Source organism: Grampus griseus, assembly GCF_964374135.1.
Source record: "Grampus griseus genome assembly, chromosome: 15".
Lineage (NCBI taxonomy): Eukaryota > Metazoa > Chordata > Mammalia > Artiodactyla > Delphinidae > Grampus > Grampus griseus.
The window spans coordinates 75072375-75088525 of NC_139009.1; the positions used below are offsets into that span (position 1 = coordinate 75072375).

A 16151-nucleotide genomic window follows, 5' to 3' on the forward strand; every position below is an offset into this window, starting at 1 on the left:
CTGATGCTTTGACATCTTGGGACCTCGCTGACTCTGGAGAGACTGCCTCTCCCATGGAAACCACAATACAGTCTCTTGCCCACACTTCCTGCCTCTGCTTCCTGATCAGCCCCGTGCTTCCCCATGTGGCTCTGCGCAGCGGGCTGTACCTCTAGGGATCTGTGAATATAATGAACTTATTCCTTCATGATAGTCATTTCTGTGACTGCATGTCTTACCAGACCTGAAAACAAAGTCTGGGTACCATTAAAACAGATGCGATGAGGGAAAGTGACACCTGGGATAGTCTGAGGAATCAGAAAAGTAAACCCCTCCCAGGCATCCCCCCTGATAAGAGAGCCAAAACAAAGAGCAATTTCTAGCAGGTCATTTCAGAGCCCTTTAACTCTCACGTCACTCCAATCAGCGGCCCCACCCCCTCCTCCTTTCCTCATCCTAGTTCACTGCCTTCTGCTTCCGGCAGGCCCTTCCTGAATATTCCCTCAGCACCTGAAGGACACTTTCATGTCAAGATTGCTTAATGTTTCACAGCCAGAAAAGAGAAGGAGCTGAAGGAACAGAGGTGTGATTCTCCCATAATTGAACACTCTGGTGATGAACAGTGAAGGAAGTTTGGTCTGGAAAACAAGTATGTGTCAGCCCCAAGGGACGAAGGAACCTGCAAAGCTCAGGCATCAACCCAAGATTCACGGATAATCCCAGGGGTCCTGTCACACTGCTGCTCTTTTGTTTACTATGTAAAAGACGGGTTTTGTAAAAAATAGGTCATGCGTGCACAGAGTTTAAAAAATTCTAGAAGTCCAAAAGAGTATATAGCAGAGTCTCCTTCCCATCCTGGATGCTTTTCCAAAGGCATACGCATCATCAGTGTCTTGTGCGTCCTTCCACAAGTGGACCAGGGCTAAGATACACAATTGTGTGGGTACATATGACTCCCGTAGTGTCCCCCATGCTCACCTAGTGGCATTCTCTGCACCCCCTCCTGCGCCTTGCTTCCCCCTGCTGCACACACACGATTAACAGTACACTTTGGGGATTTCTTTTTTTTTCGCTGCACCCTGTGGCTTGCGGGATCTTAGTTCCCCAACCAGGGATCGAACCCGGGCCCTGGTAGTGAAAGCACGGAGTCCTAACCACTGGACCGCCAGGGAATTCCCCAGGCCTCACTCTTCTTTTTTTTTTTTTTGAATTTCATTTCATTTATTTTTTTATACGGCAGGTTCTTATTATTCACTCTTCTTCATGGCTGTGTATGGGGGCGTGAGCATCTACCCAGACCCCCATGAATGGATATTTACAAAAGGTTACAATCTTTGGCTACTACAAGAGGGCTGCAGTGCATCTCCTGGAACATGCTTTATGTACCGATGCTAACGTGCCTTTAGGAAAACGCCCAGAAGTGGAATTTCTGCGGGCATCTAATTTACAGCTAGAGGTTGTACTTCTGTGCAAACACAGGTACAAGAGGCTGATGGCCCACAGTCACACCCTCACGGCGTAGGACCAACCGTAAGAGCCTGCCCCAGGCTGGACGGGGGTGTGGGGGGGAGAACGTTAGATCCTGAGCAATCCTTCTGGGCTGCCAGAGACCCTTTATTCTCTGGCCAGCCTGCTCCTGAGCCTCCTGTTCTTCAGGATCTTTCCCGTGTGCCCCATCCATGCTGACGCAGCCTTTGAAAACCTTCCTGCCTCCTAACCTTCTGGCTTCACCTCCCAAATCTTCTCCTGTCAGGCTGGCAAAGCATCTCCAATGACCAATTGCGGTAGCAGACTTCACTTGGTGGTCTTCAGACCACCAAGATACCGCCCTCCCTGGCATCTCTGGACCAGGACACAGAGGGCTCCTCTGTATTCCCCTGTCCACCTTGGGGGATGGAGTTTCCTTTGAAGCGAAATCAACTAGTTATAGAAGAATCACAGTGGAATGGGTTTGTTCCTTGGGCAGAAAGCTGACATGGATATCCACAGAAGAAAAGAGGAAGAGGTTACAGCCTGCTAATTCTCCACCTTTCCAGGACTTTGGTTAAAAGGAGCCTCCTTTAGAGTCTTAGTAGCAAAACTCGAATCTCAAGACTGCCTCCTACTGTTAGCAATCACTACGTTTTCTTTCAATCTCTCTCCTCAAGCTTTTTTCCTGCCCCACTTTCTACTCAAAGATAACAACTAGCTTATTGATTGATTCATTCAGTTGGGAAAATTCTATTGAAAAGCTATGAGGTGAAAGGTCTGTGCTAAGCAGTACAGGGAAACCAAAGCTAGGTTAGGCATGTCCTCGCCCTTAGGGGTTCATCGTCTAGCAGGAGAGCGGAAACCAACAGGTGACCCCATAATGTGCAGTGTGATATGGAACAATGTCTTAGTGAGGATCAAGAGCCTTGCTTCTCTCCAAATCTCCATCCGCCGCCCACAAACATCCACTTCGTAATTCTTACTATGTACCTGGCATCAGCTCAACCTTGGTAGACCCAGAGCAAATCTCTCAGAAGTCTCTACACATTACTCTCTGGTGGGTGAGGGCCCTCTCCCCTTTGCAGATTCAAGTGAGGAAATGAGCTTAGGACTGAGTGGGCCTCAAGTTTTAGTCTAAGTTGCCAGTGACTGTCGGTAAGGCCTGCAGGCCACCTGAGAAGGTCCCTGGGGATGCCAGCTGCCCCGTGGTATCAAAAGAAGCTGAGAGCTCCTGCTGAAACCTAAAGCCTCACGCCACAGAACGTAAGTGGGAAACCTCCCTACCTCCCTACTGTGGAACGAGATATCCTGGAGTAAAGGCTGTGTATCTTAGCCAGGACAGGAAAGGAAGGGAAGAGCGTGGACGGAGGGAGGCCAGACAGACAGAGAGACAGACAGACAGACACACACACACACACTACAGCGGAAAAAAGAATCCTGCCCTTAAGCCACCAACATAGAAGAATAGAGGACAAGAAGAGGCACCTACTTACTTTTTAGTGTATTGTTTCAATTTTATTTTGTCATGTGTATGTATTATTTTATAGTTTTTAAAAAATTAAATGAAATCACTTATACAAATTGTGAAAAAAGCCACCATCCTATCTCTCTCTCTTTTTTTTTTTTTTTGCGGTACGCGGGCCTCTCACCGTTGTGGCCTCTCCCGCCGCGGAGCACAGGCTCCGGACGCGCAGGCTCAGCGGCCATGGCCCACGGGCCCAGCCGCTCCGCGGCACGTGGGATCCTCCCAGACCCAGCACGAACCCACGTCCTCTGCATCGGCAGGCGGACTGTCAACCACTGCGCCACCAGGGAAGCCCCCATCCTATCTCTTCTGTGACCATACACAATTGCTGTTTTCATCAACACAGAAAGTTTTTAAAAGTTACCAATGAAGAGGGAACTGCCCTGGTGGAGGGGTGGAGAGAGCAGGATGGGGATGAGTGAAGAGTGACGGGAAGAGTATACACATGAGGGGTGATCTCCAGGCCTGGAAGTAAACAAAAGTTAAAGATGCTTCTAGGAAGCCAGAAGGTGCAGGACTACCCCGCCCCCCTTTCAATTATAAACAGAGCTTAGAGCAGCTGAGTTGGTGTCCATTCCCTGGAAGGGAAAGGGGGCCCTGTGTCTGATGGGTCTATCCCATGTCCATTCCCAGGGCGAGAGGCAGGATGGAGAGGAAGGACTCTCCCAGAAGGAGACCATGATCTGTAATACCTGGAGGTTGGCAGGAAAAGAGAAAGCAGACTGAGGGTATGTCCAGGCTGTGAGCTGAGGCAGGCAGGGAAGGGCCCCAACGAACCATTCCCTGCAGAAGCAGAGCCCACGGTGCCAGGAGAGAGGCAAGGGACCCTCACTTTCCACCCACAAACTGCATGGACAGCGCCAGTTCAGAGGGACTAACGAGGGACCAGATGAGGCCTCCACATGGGTCAGAAAGAGAGGGGGATTCTACCCATACCTGTGCACATGCTCCAAATACCCTAGTTATCAGATGCCTTCCTGTGGCATGCAGCACATGACCTTGATCCTATGGCCTTCCTCCCCATGTTACCCACAAATATGTTACCTTATGTAGCAAAGGGATTCTACAGATGTAATTAGGGTAATTACTCAGCTGCTTTTTTTTTTTTTTTGCGGTACGCAGGCCTCTCACTGTTGTGGCCTCTCCCGTTGCGGAGCACAGGCTCCGGACGCGCAGGCTCAGCGGCCATGGCTCACGGGCCCAGCCGCTCCGCGGCATGTGGGATCTTCCCGGACCGGAGCACGAACCCGTGTCCCCTGCATCGGCAGGCGGACTCTCAACCACTGCGCCACCAGGGAAGCCCTCAGCTGATTTTAAGATAGGGAGATTATACTTGATTACTGAGGTGGGTCTAATCTAATCACCTGAGACTTTAAAAGCAAATGCAGAGCTCTTTCTCTGGCTGGTAACAGAAGAAGATGGAGATGACGTGCCATTGTTGGCTTGAAGATGACAGGGTGGCACACGTCAAGGAAATGGGGACCTCAGTCCTACAGCCACAAGGAACTGAATTCTGCCAACAACCTGAATGAGGCTGGAAGTGGAATCTCCCCAGACTCCAGGTAAGAGCCTAGGCTGACCCACACCCTGGTTTTGGCCTTGTGAGTTCCTCAGCAGAGTTCTCAGTTGACTCTACCCGGACGTCTAACTCACAGAAACTGTGAAATAATAAATTTGTATTGTTTTAAGCTGCTAAATTTGTGGTAATCTGTTACTGCAGCAACAGAAAAGTAATACACTGGGACTTCCCTGGTGGTCCAGTGGTTAAGAATCCACCTTCCAATGCAGGGGATGTGGCTTCGATCCCTGGTCGGGGAATTAAGATCCCACATGCCGCGGGGCAACTAAGCCCGCACACCACAACTACTGAGCCCACGCACCACAAACTACAGAGCCCACACACCACAAATAGAAGAAGCTCACACGCCGCAGTGAAAGATCCCACGTGCTGCAATGAAGATCCCACAACCAAGACCCGACGCAGCCAAAAATAAATAAATAAACAAAAATTTAATTAAAAAAAAAGAAAAGTAATCCATCTCCCCAAATCAAAATCAAATCCATCCCAGAAACAGTTGTTGAGCACTTATTAGGCATGAGACTAAAATTCCAGGGCCATGGGTAAAACATATTCCAGCTACCAGGGAGCAGCACATCCATCATCAGGCACGATTTCCACCCAGGCAAGAGCAGCAAGGCTGAAATGCCCGAAACCCCCGGGAAAGAGCTCATGAGACGAACGCTCTCCCCGCTTTGTTCATGATAAGGGACAGGAGGACAGCAGGAGGCCACCTGGCACCAGACAGAAGGAGGGCATAATTAAGAAGGCTGCACGACATGAAGTGCTGGCCATGCTCTTTAATCGACTACACAATCCTCACTGGGTCTGGCCTGTTCTCATCTCTGCAGGACAGACAGGAACCTCCCCACTGTAGCTCTGCACAAAATGAGGTCCACCTCCTAGTGCCAGCCTCTGGGGTCTGGGGAAGATGAAAAAATGGCTCAGCAGAGTTCCATCTCCAGCCCTGGAGACTCAGCCCCGTCTTCAGTCTGTTGTTTATCTGGGCACAGGACAGGGCAGAGTGGCACAAGCATATTGAATTAGGTAATCCAGATTCCTTCCTTCCAGCTTAAGGCCATAAGAGCTGAGACATCTATCTCTCCCAGTAGAGATGAAAGCCAGGCTCCTTCAGGGGAAAAACTACACACTGAGGTCATTAAGGCCACTGACCCAAGACAGGATTCAGTGAAGTGGTGTTCAGAGAAGTGGATGTCTTTGATCTAGGACATCCCAGAGGGTAAGTCCAGGCTAATCCTTTCTGGGGTAAGAACTTTTTTTTTTCCCAAAATGGATATATCTTTATTATCTTCCCTGATGAAACCTGATCATGGTAAAACATTCACACAACACAGCAAATGTGAAACTGACCCCATGATCCCAAGTTGCGGAAATAACCTTTGCTAACAGACAAGTATTTTCCACACTATTTTTAGTACACATTCACATGTGCACAAACTCAGACCCTTTAGATACAAACAGGATACTGTATATTATTCACAGCCTCTTTCAGCTAAGACACAATATGTGAATACAAACACCTAGCTTATGATTTTCACTTGGTCCATTGCTGTAATAGCTGCATTGTTTATGAGAGAGAAAAAGCTCTCTCGAAAGGGGACTGATTAAATAAATTATGATCCATCTATACCATGAAATTCTATGTGGCCTTTAAAAAAGTAGGTAGATCTATTTATGCTTACGTCAAAGTATTTCAAAAATAAATTTAAGAAACAAAGTGAGAACTGTTAGGTATACTACAGTACTATTGTTTTTTAAAAAAGGAAAAGTATGTGTATATGTGTGTACGTATACACACGCATACATATTTTAAAAGTATATACAATTGTGAAAAGCAGTAACGGTGAGAGTGAATGGTGTAGGGGAGAAACTTAGTTTTATGAGAGAAACTTAGTTTTATTGCACACTTTTTTGTACTGTTTTTCTCCTTTTTATTTTTTTTAACATAAGAATGCTTCTTTACCAGCTCCATTAATTGAGGAATTGTGTTTATCTTGCCCATCATTATATCACCGTCAGAACAATACCTGCTCTTACATGGTCATTCAATAAATATTTACTTGAAGAACAATTTTACAGACTAATTGATTTGAAATGTTCCAGTTAGTATTCCTGCACCTGCTTCTCTGTGCTAATAAGGTTTGAGACTGCTTTCAGACCTTCCCACCTCTCCCTGACACTTGGCAACATCTTTCCTGGAAAAGTCCCAATTCCTACAGTACTTACCAACAAAGGAAGATGTCGGTGAATGTCTCTGCTGTGGTGAAAAGTGCAAATATAATCCAGTACATCATCCATTTGACCTGTTGAAGGAGAAAGCAACAAAGCTAGCAGAAAAGGTCAAGGATGAATGGCTTCCAACTTGAAGAGAACAGGCCCCGACAGTGGATGCTGAGACGTGTCCAGGCAGAGTGGCCTGCACTGGTAACCCCTTTTCCTATCTTTCCCCAGGTTGGTCCAGTTCTACTCCAGACCTTGGGGCTGGGGGCAAACAGGCTGTTTCCACAACTGACCCAGGCTCAAGCTCTAAGTAGACTTTAGGTGGCCTTCAATAGCCCTCGGGTGAGCCAGGGAGACCTGAAGACCAGCAGTGACTCAGGTTTCAGTCAGCTCATTTGCCCAGGACTAAAACACCAGGTGAATAAAGTTTTCAATCCTCCACAGAGACACACCCTGGAATAAACTTTAACCTGGCCAGACTCTCTGATATGGAATGATGGTAATCCTCACTGGTCATTTAAAAAACCCTTCCAGGGACTCCCCTGGCGGTCCAGTGGTTAGGACTCCATGCTTCCACTGCAGGGGGCGTGGGTTCAATCCCTAGTCGGGGAACTAAGATCCCGCATGCCATGGTGTGGCAAAAAAACAAAAACAAAAACAAAGAAAAAAACCCTTCCGTGTGGGAAATCCCCACAGTCCCTCCCAGAAACTGGATCTTTTCTTTTAATCTCCCACATGTGACCATACTTTTCCATTTCTACTGTCTCTCTTTCCCAATTGAGGCCTTGGTCCCCTCTCTCCTGAACTACTGCAGGGGTCTCCTGACTGCTTCCCTGTCTCTTGGCTTTCCCCTCACCAATCCAGTCTACAAACTATCCCCATACTAATCTCCCCCAAAGCATGAACTCAACCTATTAATCCTCCATTTAAAATCTTCTAGCCTGCAGCATAAAGTCCAAATTCCTTAGTCTGCTCCTTCTCGCTTTCGGAAATGGTGGGGTAGTTTGTATTGGTCTAATCCTCTTGCCAATAACGATAATAAACTCTGAAGAAAATATTTTATTTTATTGATTGATTGACTGATTGATTGCCTGCCGTGCCGCGCCACATGGCTTATAGGATCTTACTTTCCCGACCAGGGGTCGAACCCGCACCCTCAGCAGTGAAAGCGCAGAGTCCTAACCACTGGGTCGCCAGGGAATTCCCTGAACAAAATGTGTTAAAACAACTGTTTGAAGGCTAGAAAAGCTATCAAAAGCTGGCAGAAACTGGAAAGGATCCAACTCTTGAAATAAGGGGACCACACCAGAGTAAATCCATGTTGATGTAGTTAAGGAAACTCCCTAGCTGGCAAATCATGGGGCAGATAGAACTCCAGAAGAAATCCATAGTCTTATTTGCCTGAGGAAGTGGAAAATAGAGTTTGAGACTGCCAATGATGCTGGAAACTGAAAAGGAAAAATCCCCAGTAAGAGGGAAGCCATAAGGGTGTAGGCCCCCAAATCCACATATAAATTCCTTTCAATTTCTTGGCTGGCTCCTGAATTGCACAGAATCAGGTAATATTCCAAGGTGACTGAGTAAAATACAGCTGGAAAACTGAGAGTTGAACAGAGATTCAGTTTCTGCCCACTGGAGGAGAAATAGAGCTTGGAGTTCAAGTTCTGCCAAATTAGAGGAGCTTGGTAAACATTTGGGAATTTCCAGTGAAACACCTAAAAGGCCATACCTTAGGAATAAAAATTATGCTCTAGGACTAAGAGATTAGCTCTAGGACTAAGAGCAAAACTGAAATACACCTGCCCCAATAAAACGTAAAACCTAGCTGCCACAAGGTCAAGATGATCTGTCAGAATTTAACTGCCTGTGAGAACAAAAATTAACGTTCTTCACAAGAAGGCAATGCAGGTCTAGAGTTCCTATGATGTATTATACATAACAGTCCAATAAACAAGAAAAGCTATATATATGAAGAAACAGGAAAACATACTCCATGGTTAAGAGAAAAACTGGTCAATAGAAACAGATCCATATTTGACCTAGATTTTATAATTAGCAAAGACTTTAAAAAGTATAAATGTGTGTTAAGACAACTAGATATTCACATGTGAAAGAATGAAGATGGACTTCTACCTCACACCATATACAAAAAATGAACTTAAAATGGATTACAGACCTAAATGTAAAAACTCTTACAAGAAAACACAGGAGTAAATTTTTGTGACCTTGGATTAAACAATGTTTTCTTAGATGTGACATCAAAAACACAAGCAATGAAGGAAGAAAATAGACAAATTAGACTTTGTCAAAATTTAAAACTTTTGTACTTCAAAGGATACCATCAAGAAAGTGAAAAGACAACCCACAAAATGGGAAAAAAATATTTGCAAATCAATATCTGATATGGTATTTGTATCCAAATAATAAAGAACTCATACAACTCAATAATAAAAAGACAAAACCCAACTTAAAATGTGCCAAGGGCCCATATCTTTTAGAAAATGAATCAATAATTAATAAATCCAATACCCATTTATGATAAAAACTCTCAGCAAAGGAATAGAGGGGAACCTCTTCAACTTGACAAAGAACATCTACAAAAAACACTACAGCTAACATCACACTTAATGGTGTGAAATTAGATGCTTTCCCACTAAGATCAGAAACAAGATAAAGAGGTCCCCTCTTAACACTCCTATTCACTATCATACTGGGAGTCCTAGCTAATGCAATAAGACAAGAAATGAAATAAAAAGTATACAGACTGTGAAGAAAGGCATAAAACTGTCTTTTTTTTCAGATGGCATGACTGTCTATATAGAAAACCTAAAAGGACTGACAAAAACAAAACCAAAAAACCTGGAATAATGAGCAATTATAGCAAGGTTTGAGGACACACGGTTAATATATAAAATAATCATATAAAAAATATAAAAACCAATTGCTTTCCTATATGCCAACAAAGAACAACTGGAACTTGAAATTTAAAAGAAAAATACCATTTATATTAGCACCAAAAAATTTAATTACTTAGGAATATACCTAACAAAATATGCAAAAGCTCTGTATGAGGAAAACCACAGTACTCCGATGAAAGAAATCAAAGAAGATTTAAATAAATGGAGAGATGTTATATGTTCATGGATAGGAAGACTCAGTATTATCAAAATGTCAGTTCTTCCCAACTTGACCTATACATTCAATGTAATCCCAATTGAAATGCCAGCAAATTGTTTCGTGGACATCGACAGATTAATTTTAAAGTTTATATGGAAGGGCAAAAGATCTGAATAGCCAATATGATACTGAAGAAGAAGAACAAAGTTAGAGAATGGACACTATCTAACTTCAAGACACAAGCTACAATAATCAAGACAGTGTGGTATTAGTGAAACTACAGATAAATATATCAGACAGACTAGACAAATAGAATGGAGCTCCAAAACAGACCACATAAATATAGTCAACTGATCTTTGACAAAGGAGCAAAGGCAAATCGATGGAGAAAAGATAGTCTTTTCAATAAATGGTGCTGGGAACAACTGGATATTTGCATTAAAAAAAATGGATAGATATAGGTGTTGATCTTACATCTTCCACAAAAATTACTCAAAATGGATCACAGACCTAAATGATAGATGCAAAATTATAAAATTTCTATAAGATAACACAGGAGAAAATGTAGGTGACCTGGAGCTTGTCAATGAATCTTAATACATCACCAAGAGTGTGACCCATGGAAGAAAAAAACTGATAAGTTAGACTTCATTAAAATAAAAAACTTCTGCTCTGCAAAAGACATTGTTAAGAGAATGAAAAGACAAGCCACAGACTGGGAGAAAATACTTGCAATACATATATCTGAAAAAGGACTTGTATCCAAAATATACAAAGAATACTTAAAACTAAACAACAACAAAAATAACCCAATTTTTAAAATGGCAAAAGATCTGAAAGACACCTCACCAAAGAAGATATACAGCAACTTATTAACAAATATTTTGTTATAAAGCTAAATTTTTCTTCTGTCACCACTTAACAAGACACTTATCCTAGGAGAAAAAGGGTGGGTTCAATATTATTTTCTTTAAAAAGTAGAAATATGTTAAAGAATCTATAGGGAAGGGTAGATATAATGAGTGAAGCGATGGGAGATTTCAAGAGAAAGAAGGAAAATTTTTAAAAAGAACTAAACGATATCCTAGAACTGAAAACTACAATATCTGAAAAAAAAATTTTTTTAATTATTGAATGGAATTTATAGCAGCTTGGACACAAAAAAAGATTTGTGAACTTGAAGACAAGACAATAGAGTCAACCAGGCTAAAGTCTAGATTGGAGGAGGGCAGGTGCAGAATGAAGAGTCTCAATACCTGTAGAACAGCATCAAGCAGTCTAACACATATGGACTAGGAATTCTAGAGGAGAGGAAAAAGAGAATTGGACAGAAAAATTATCTGAAGAAATATCGACTCAAAATTTCCAAAATTTGACCAAAATATCAAACCCACAAGACCATGGAATCCAATGAATTGAAGCAAGATAAATATGAGGAAAACCACACCTAGCCACATCATAGTAAAACTGCTAAGAAGCAAAGAGAAAATCTTAAACAAGGGAAAAAAGACGTTACATACAGGGGAATGACAATAAGAATTATAACTGACTTTTTATCAGAAACAATGAATACCAGAAGAAAATGGAATAACATCTTTAAAGTGCTAAAAGAAAAAAAAAGTGTCAACCTATAATTCTACACCCAGCAAAAATATCTTTCAAACATGAAGGCAGTTCTGGTGAACCTCCATTGTCTTTGTGACTCTGAAACATGTGGCACAATAGATTAATTAGAGGACTTCTCTATTTAGAAAAACAAGACAGTCCCCTGGAAACAAGGCTGGCTTAGTCCATCAAAAGAAACTACTATCGGGGCTTCCCTGGTGGCGCAGTGGTTGAGAGTCTGCCTGCCGATGCAGGGGACACGGGTTCGTGCCCCGGTCCGGGAAGATCCCACATGCCGCGGAGTGGCTAGGCCTGTAAGCCATGGCCGCTGAGCCTGCACGTCTGGAGCCTGTGCTCCACAACGGGAGAGGCCACAACAGTGAGAGGCCTGCGTACCACAAAAAAAAAAAAAAAAGAAAGAAAGAAACTACTATCTAAGATGCTACACGCTACCAAGGTTATCTGCAGCAGAACGGGCTCCTTATCAGGGAGCAAACAAGATCTAGTCCAGCTGTAAAGTCCATGGCATACTGGGGCCCAAGATCCAGGAATTCCCAACACTGGTATCCAGATACACTGCCAGGAGCCTGAATTCCCTCTCTGGAGGCTTTTTCCTTTTAGTGTTCAAACCACACTCTAGTATCTTCGGTTAAAAATAAAGGAAAATGATAACAACAATAAAATAAATATTTTTCCTTGACACAACGCTTAGATACAAACTTCTCCAGTGGGTCACCTACACTTGCAGTGTCTACTTCCTCATTCCTCACTTACTCAGTGCACTGCATCCATTACATCAAAACTGCCCTCACTGGGGTCTTTGTAATATATTTCAAGGGGGTGTAAGGGACCCTTTTTCAGTTTTTCACTTGACTTGCTTGACTTTTCAGCTAGACGTGAAACTATCACTTACTGAAAAGCTCTCGCAACACTACCTGATTTCCCTCTTAACTTTCTGGCTACTTCTCAGGCTCATCAATTCCTCCCCAGGGCTTTGTTCTTGACATCCTCTTCTAACCCTAGACTAGACATTCTCCCTGAAGGAAGTTCTGCATTCTTCACCTAACACAGCCAATGAATCAAGTTCTGTCACTTCCACCCTCTTATTTCTCTTGAACTTATCTTTTCTCCATCCCTCCATTACTTCAGACCACCACCATCTCCTGCCTAGAACAAAACTACAGCCTTTTGATTGGTTTTTATACCTCTATCCCCTTCCCAATCCGTCCTCCATATTCCAGTCAGAATGACCCAAATTTGATGATTCTCCTTCCTAGCTTAAAGCCTTCAATAGCTCCTTATTGTTGTTACAATAAGGCCCCAGTTCCTTAAATTGGCTTACAAGTCCTTGCATAAACTGGACATTGATTACCTCCACCAAAAGCTCTCCTCCTCACACATACCTTCTCGAATTTTCCACTCCAATTATAACGAACCTCTTTCAGTTTCCTAATAGAGCATCTTCTTTTGCCTCCAGATTTCAGCCCTCAGATATCAACTTAACTGTCATTTCCTCCAGGAAGTGCCCAAAGTTTACGTATCCTCTCCTTTCTTCCTCCCATGGTATCATACATGTTCCCTGTCATAACACTTACCACTCTGCTTTGAAAGTATCTGTTTATTCTGATGTTTCTCTTCCTACATTGTAAGTTCCCTGAGAGTAGAGACCAGTTCTTCTTGCACATCATTATATCTTTTGTACCCAAAACAGTTCTTGGCACATAGTAGGTTTTAGGTGAATATGCCTGGATTAGAATGTTGGGTGTTGTGAACGGAAAAGAAAGAATGGTCTCAAAAAGGTTGAGATGGAATATACTTTGGAAAATACTGGTCTAGGTGGCTTTTTGAGAAGACAGAATTAGATAGCTGGCAAAGCAACAGATGCTCCCCAAGAGATGGATGGCTAGGTATACATGGGATGAAAGGGTCCTGGTGAAGCCAGGGCATGAGTGACTGATAGTTATGGAGCCTCTCACACTAGCAAGAAAGTAAAGAAAGAGCCAATTTAGGGAGAAGAAGCTAAGCTCCATGAGGCAGAGGACAGTCTGAGGGTCCCAGAGGACATCCAAGAAGAATGCCCAACAGGCCTCTGGAAAGGCAAAACTAAATCTCAGGAGGGGGGTTGGGGCTGAAGACAAAGGTGAGGGAGCCAAGGCAGAGAGGAGGCTGGAAGTGTTAGCCTAAAAGAAGTTTCCATCATGTACTCCTCCACTTTAAAACACTTTCGTGCAGAAGGAAGGGTCTGAGAATGACTCACTGAGCTTCACAAGGTAAATGAAATACTGGTGACTCATTCACGGAAACCATAAATAAATTACCTGGAAATGGTTTTCCCCACTAGGCCTCAGAGAAACCAAATGTAAGGTATTTTTCCAAGATTTGAAATAGAACTTGCCAGGTTTGAGGGATTCTACCCAAAATTCCCTGCAAGATGAGGGGGAGCTTGGGTGGGCCAGCATCCAAAAAAGAGACAGAAAGTTATTGCTGATTTGCAAGGTTATCACTGGGGGCAACTCTGGAGTGGAGAGTTGACAGCATAACTGGGAACTCCCCCTGGACTGGTCAAGCACAGGAATGAGAAGATAGGAGAGCAGTGGTAACCCTAGGCCATAATAAAGGGTGGGAAGCAGAGCTTGTTGACCTTCCATGAGCCACAGAGGTGGGCTGAGACCCCACAGCCCAACAGACCCTGCTCCCAGGGCTCCTGGGAGCCTGCAAAAGGCCTCCCCCATGAGCTGTGGAGACAGCAAAGTCAGCCACCTCTTAGCTTCGCCTCACCTTTAGCCTCCCCGATGCAGTCACACTAATATTTCTTGAGCCTCTCACATTTCCTCCTGCATCCGGGCCCTGCTTCTGCCTCACGGGGAATTCCCTATGCCAAATGACTGAGAAAGGACAAATGTGAGGCTGGTTGACAGATGAGTCTGCACCATCTGCTGGCACAAGCTCACAGTGGACAACTGTATGGTCAGGGGTGACCTGGAGGGAGTGGGGAAGGAAATTCCCTGCAGGCAGAACTTTGAGCAGCACAGTTAGCCTGGAAGAAGAAATGTCCTGAGGTAATACATTTATACTGTCACCAGGTTTATTAACTGTATTTTCTTATTTTCTGTAGTCTTGATGCTGTGACATCTGGGGTCCTGCTGACCGGAGAGAGACTGCCCCCTCTAGGACTAGCTAATTCTTGAGACATTCTTGCCCCAGAGCAAACATGCAAACTGCCCAATCCAGGATCCATACTCCGAACTACCTCCTTTATGGAGCTCTCGTAGGCTGAGCCAATACTTCCCAGCCCTAATCACCCCAGGACCTGGTACCAGATACCTAGAGGCAGCCCCCACACCCCAGAGCCTGCTGAAATTATTCCAACTAGCCAGTTCTAAGCTAGCTTACTCTGCCTTGCTTTGCCTTTCCCACAGAAACCGTGATAAAGGTCATTGCCCGCATTTCCCTCTCACTGACCCTGGTGCTTCTCCGTGTGGCCCTGCATGGTGTGTTGTGCCTCCTACTTCCAGGGAACTGTGAGTAAAAGCTTCTGCCTCCATGAGCCATTTCTGTGTCTGCATGCCTTACCATACCTTATTAAAACAAATCTGGGATACATTTTAAAACACCACGTAAGAGTTTGGATAGATGATGAGGTACTTGGAAGGGACAAGACTGAGCGATTGGTGTTGAGGTGGTTTGGAAATTATACGAATGGGCCCACAGAACGCAAGTATTTGTGGTCCTTGCTAATGCTCACCAAAAGGTCCTGATGGCAGCGGAAGCTCTTGGTAATCAGGTGGATGAGATGACCAGCCCTTTGCATGTCTATGAGCCTTTTACTCCAGCATGATATTGCATGTTCAATGGGCTCATGGACCAGTGGTCATGTAGACAGAGGGAACACATGGGCTCAGCAATGTTCATCCCTCTCACCAAGGGCGACCTGGCCATGACCCTGCTCAGACACCAAGTTGCCAGCAGTAGTGACTAAGTATCTCTAGGACAGTACCATATCTTAAGGCACCAGCCAGCATCCTGGGAGCAGGCTCATCATAACAAGCCCCTTCCTTCATAGAAAGGGCAGCATAGACTCTTTTCTGGAATATTCCTTTATTGGGTATGTGGACTTGCTTTTTCCACTGCCATGTTTCTGGCAGTCATACAGCAAGCTGTGGACTCAGTGAGTGCCCTGTTCATTTTGATGTATCCCAACATTGCTTCTGACCAAGGGTCCTCTCTTACAGCAAAAGAAGTATGACAGTAGGCTGATGTTTTGGGGAATCACTGATCTAATCATGTACCCCAATGCCCTGAGGCAGCTGGCCTTATACAATGCTACAAGAGCTTTGGAGAGTTCCAGAAAAGAACCAGGTGGGAGTCAGCATTCTGTGAGGTGATATGCTGTCCTAGAGGATGCAGTTTCCTCTCTGAACTAGTGACCAACACAAGGTACTGCATCTTAGCCAGAATCTAAAGGTTCAGGAACCAAGCAAATGAGGGTGGTGTTTCTTACGATGAAGCCTAAGGCTAGCTCCTTGTAACTCAAAGTGTGGTTCATGGGCTGTGGTTCCAGTTCACTGGAAACTCCTAGGAGCTTGTAGAATCTCAGGCCCTACTCCAGAGCTAATGGATCAGAATCTGCATTTTAGTAAAACTCTCTATTTATTC

General features: G+C 44.2%; 1 protein-coding gene across 8 annotated transcripts in view; it reads right to left on the minus strand.

The window, feature by feature from the left end:
• REEP1 (receptor accessory protein 1) overlaps window positions 1-16151 on the minus strand; it is a 111012-nt gene that overhangs the window by 36750 nt on the left and 58111 nt on the right. For all 8 annotated transcript variants that reach the window (XM_082672248.1, XM_082672247.1, XM_082672246.1 and 5 more), the window contains exon 3: window positions 6780-6856. In XM_082672248.1, coding sequence (XP_082528374.1) covers window positions 6780-6856 — 77 coding nt within the window. The remainder of the gene's footprint in view (window positions 1-6779; window positions 6857-16151) is intronic.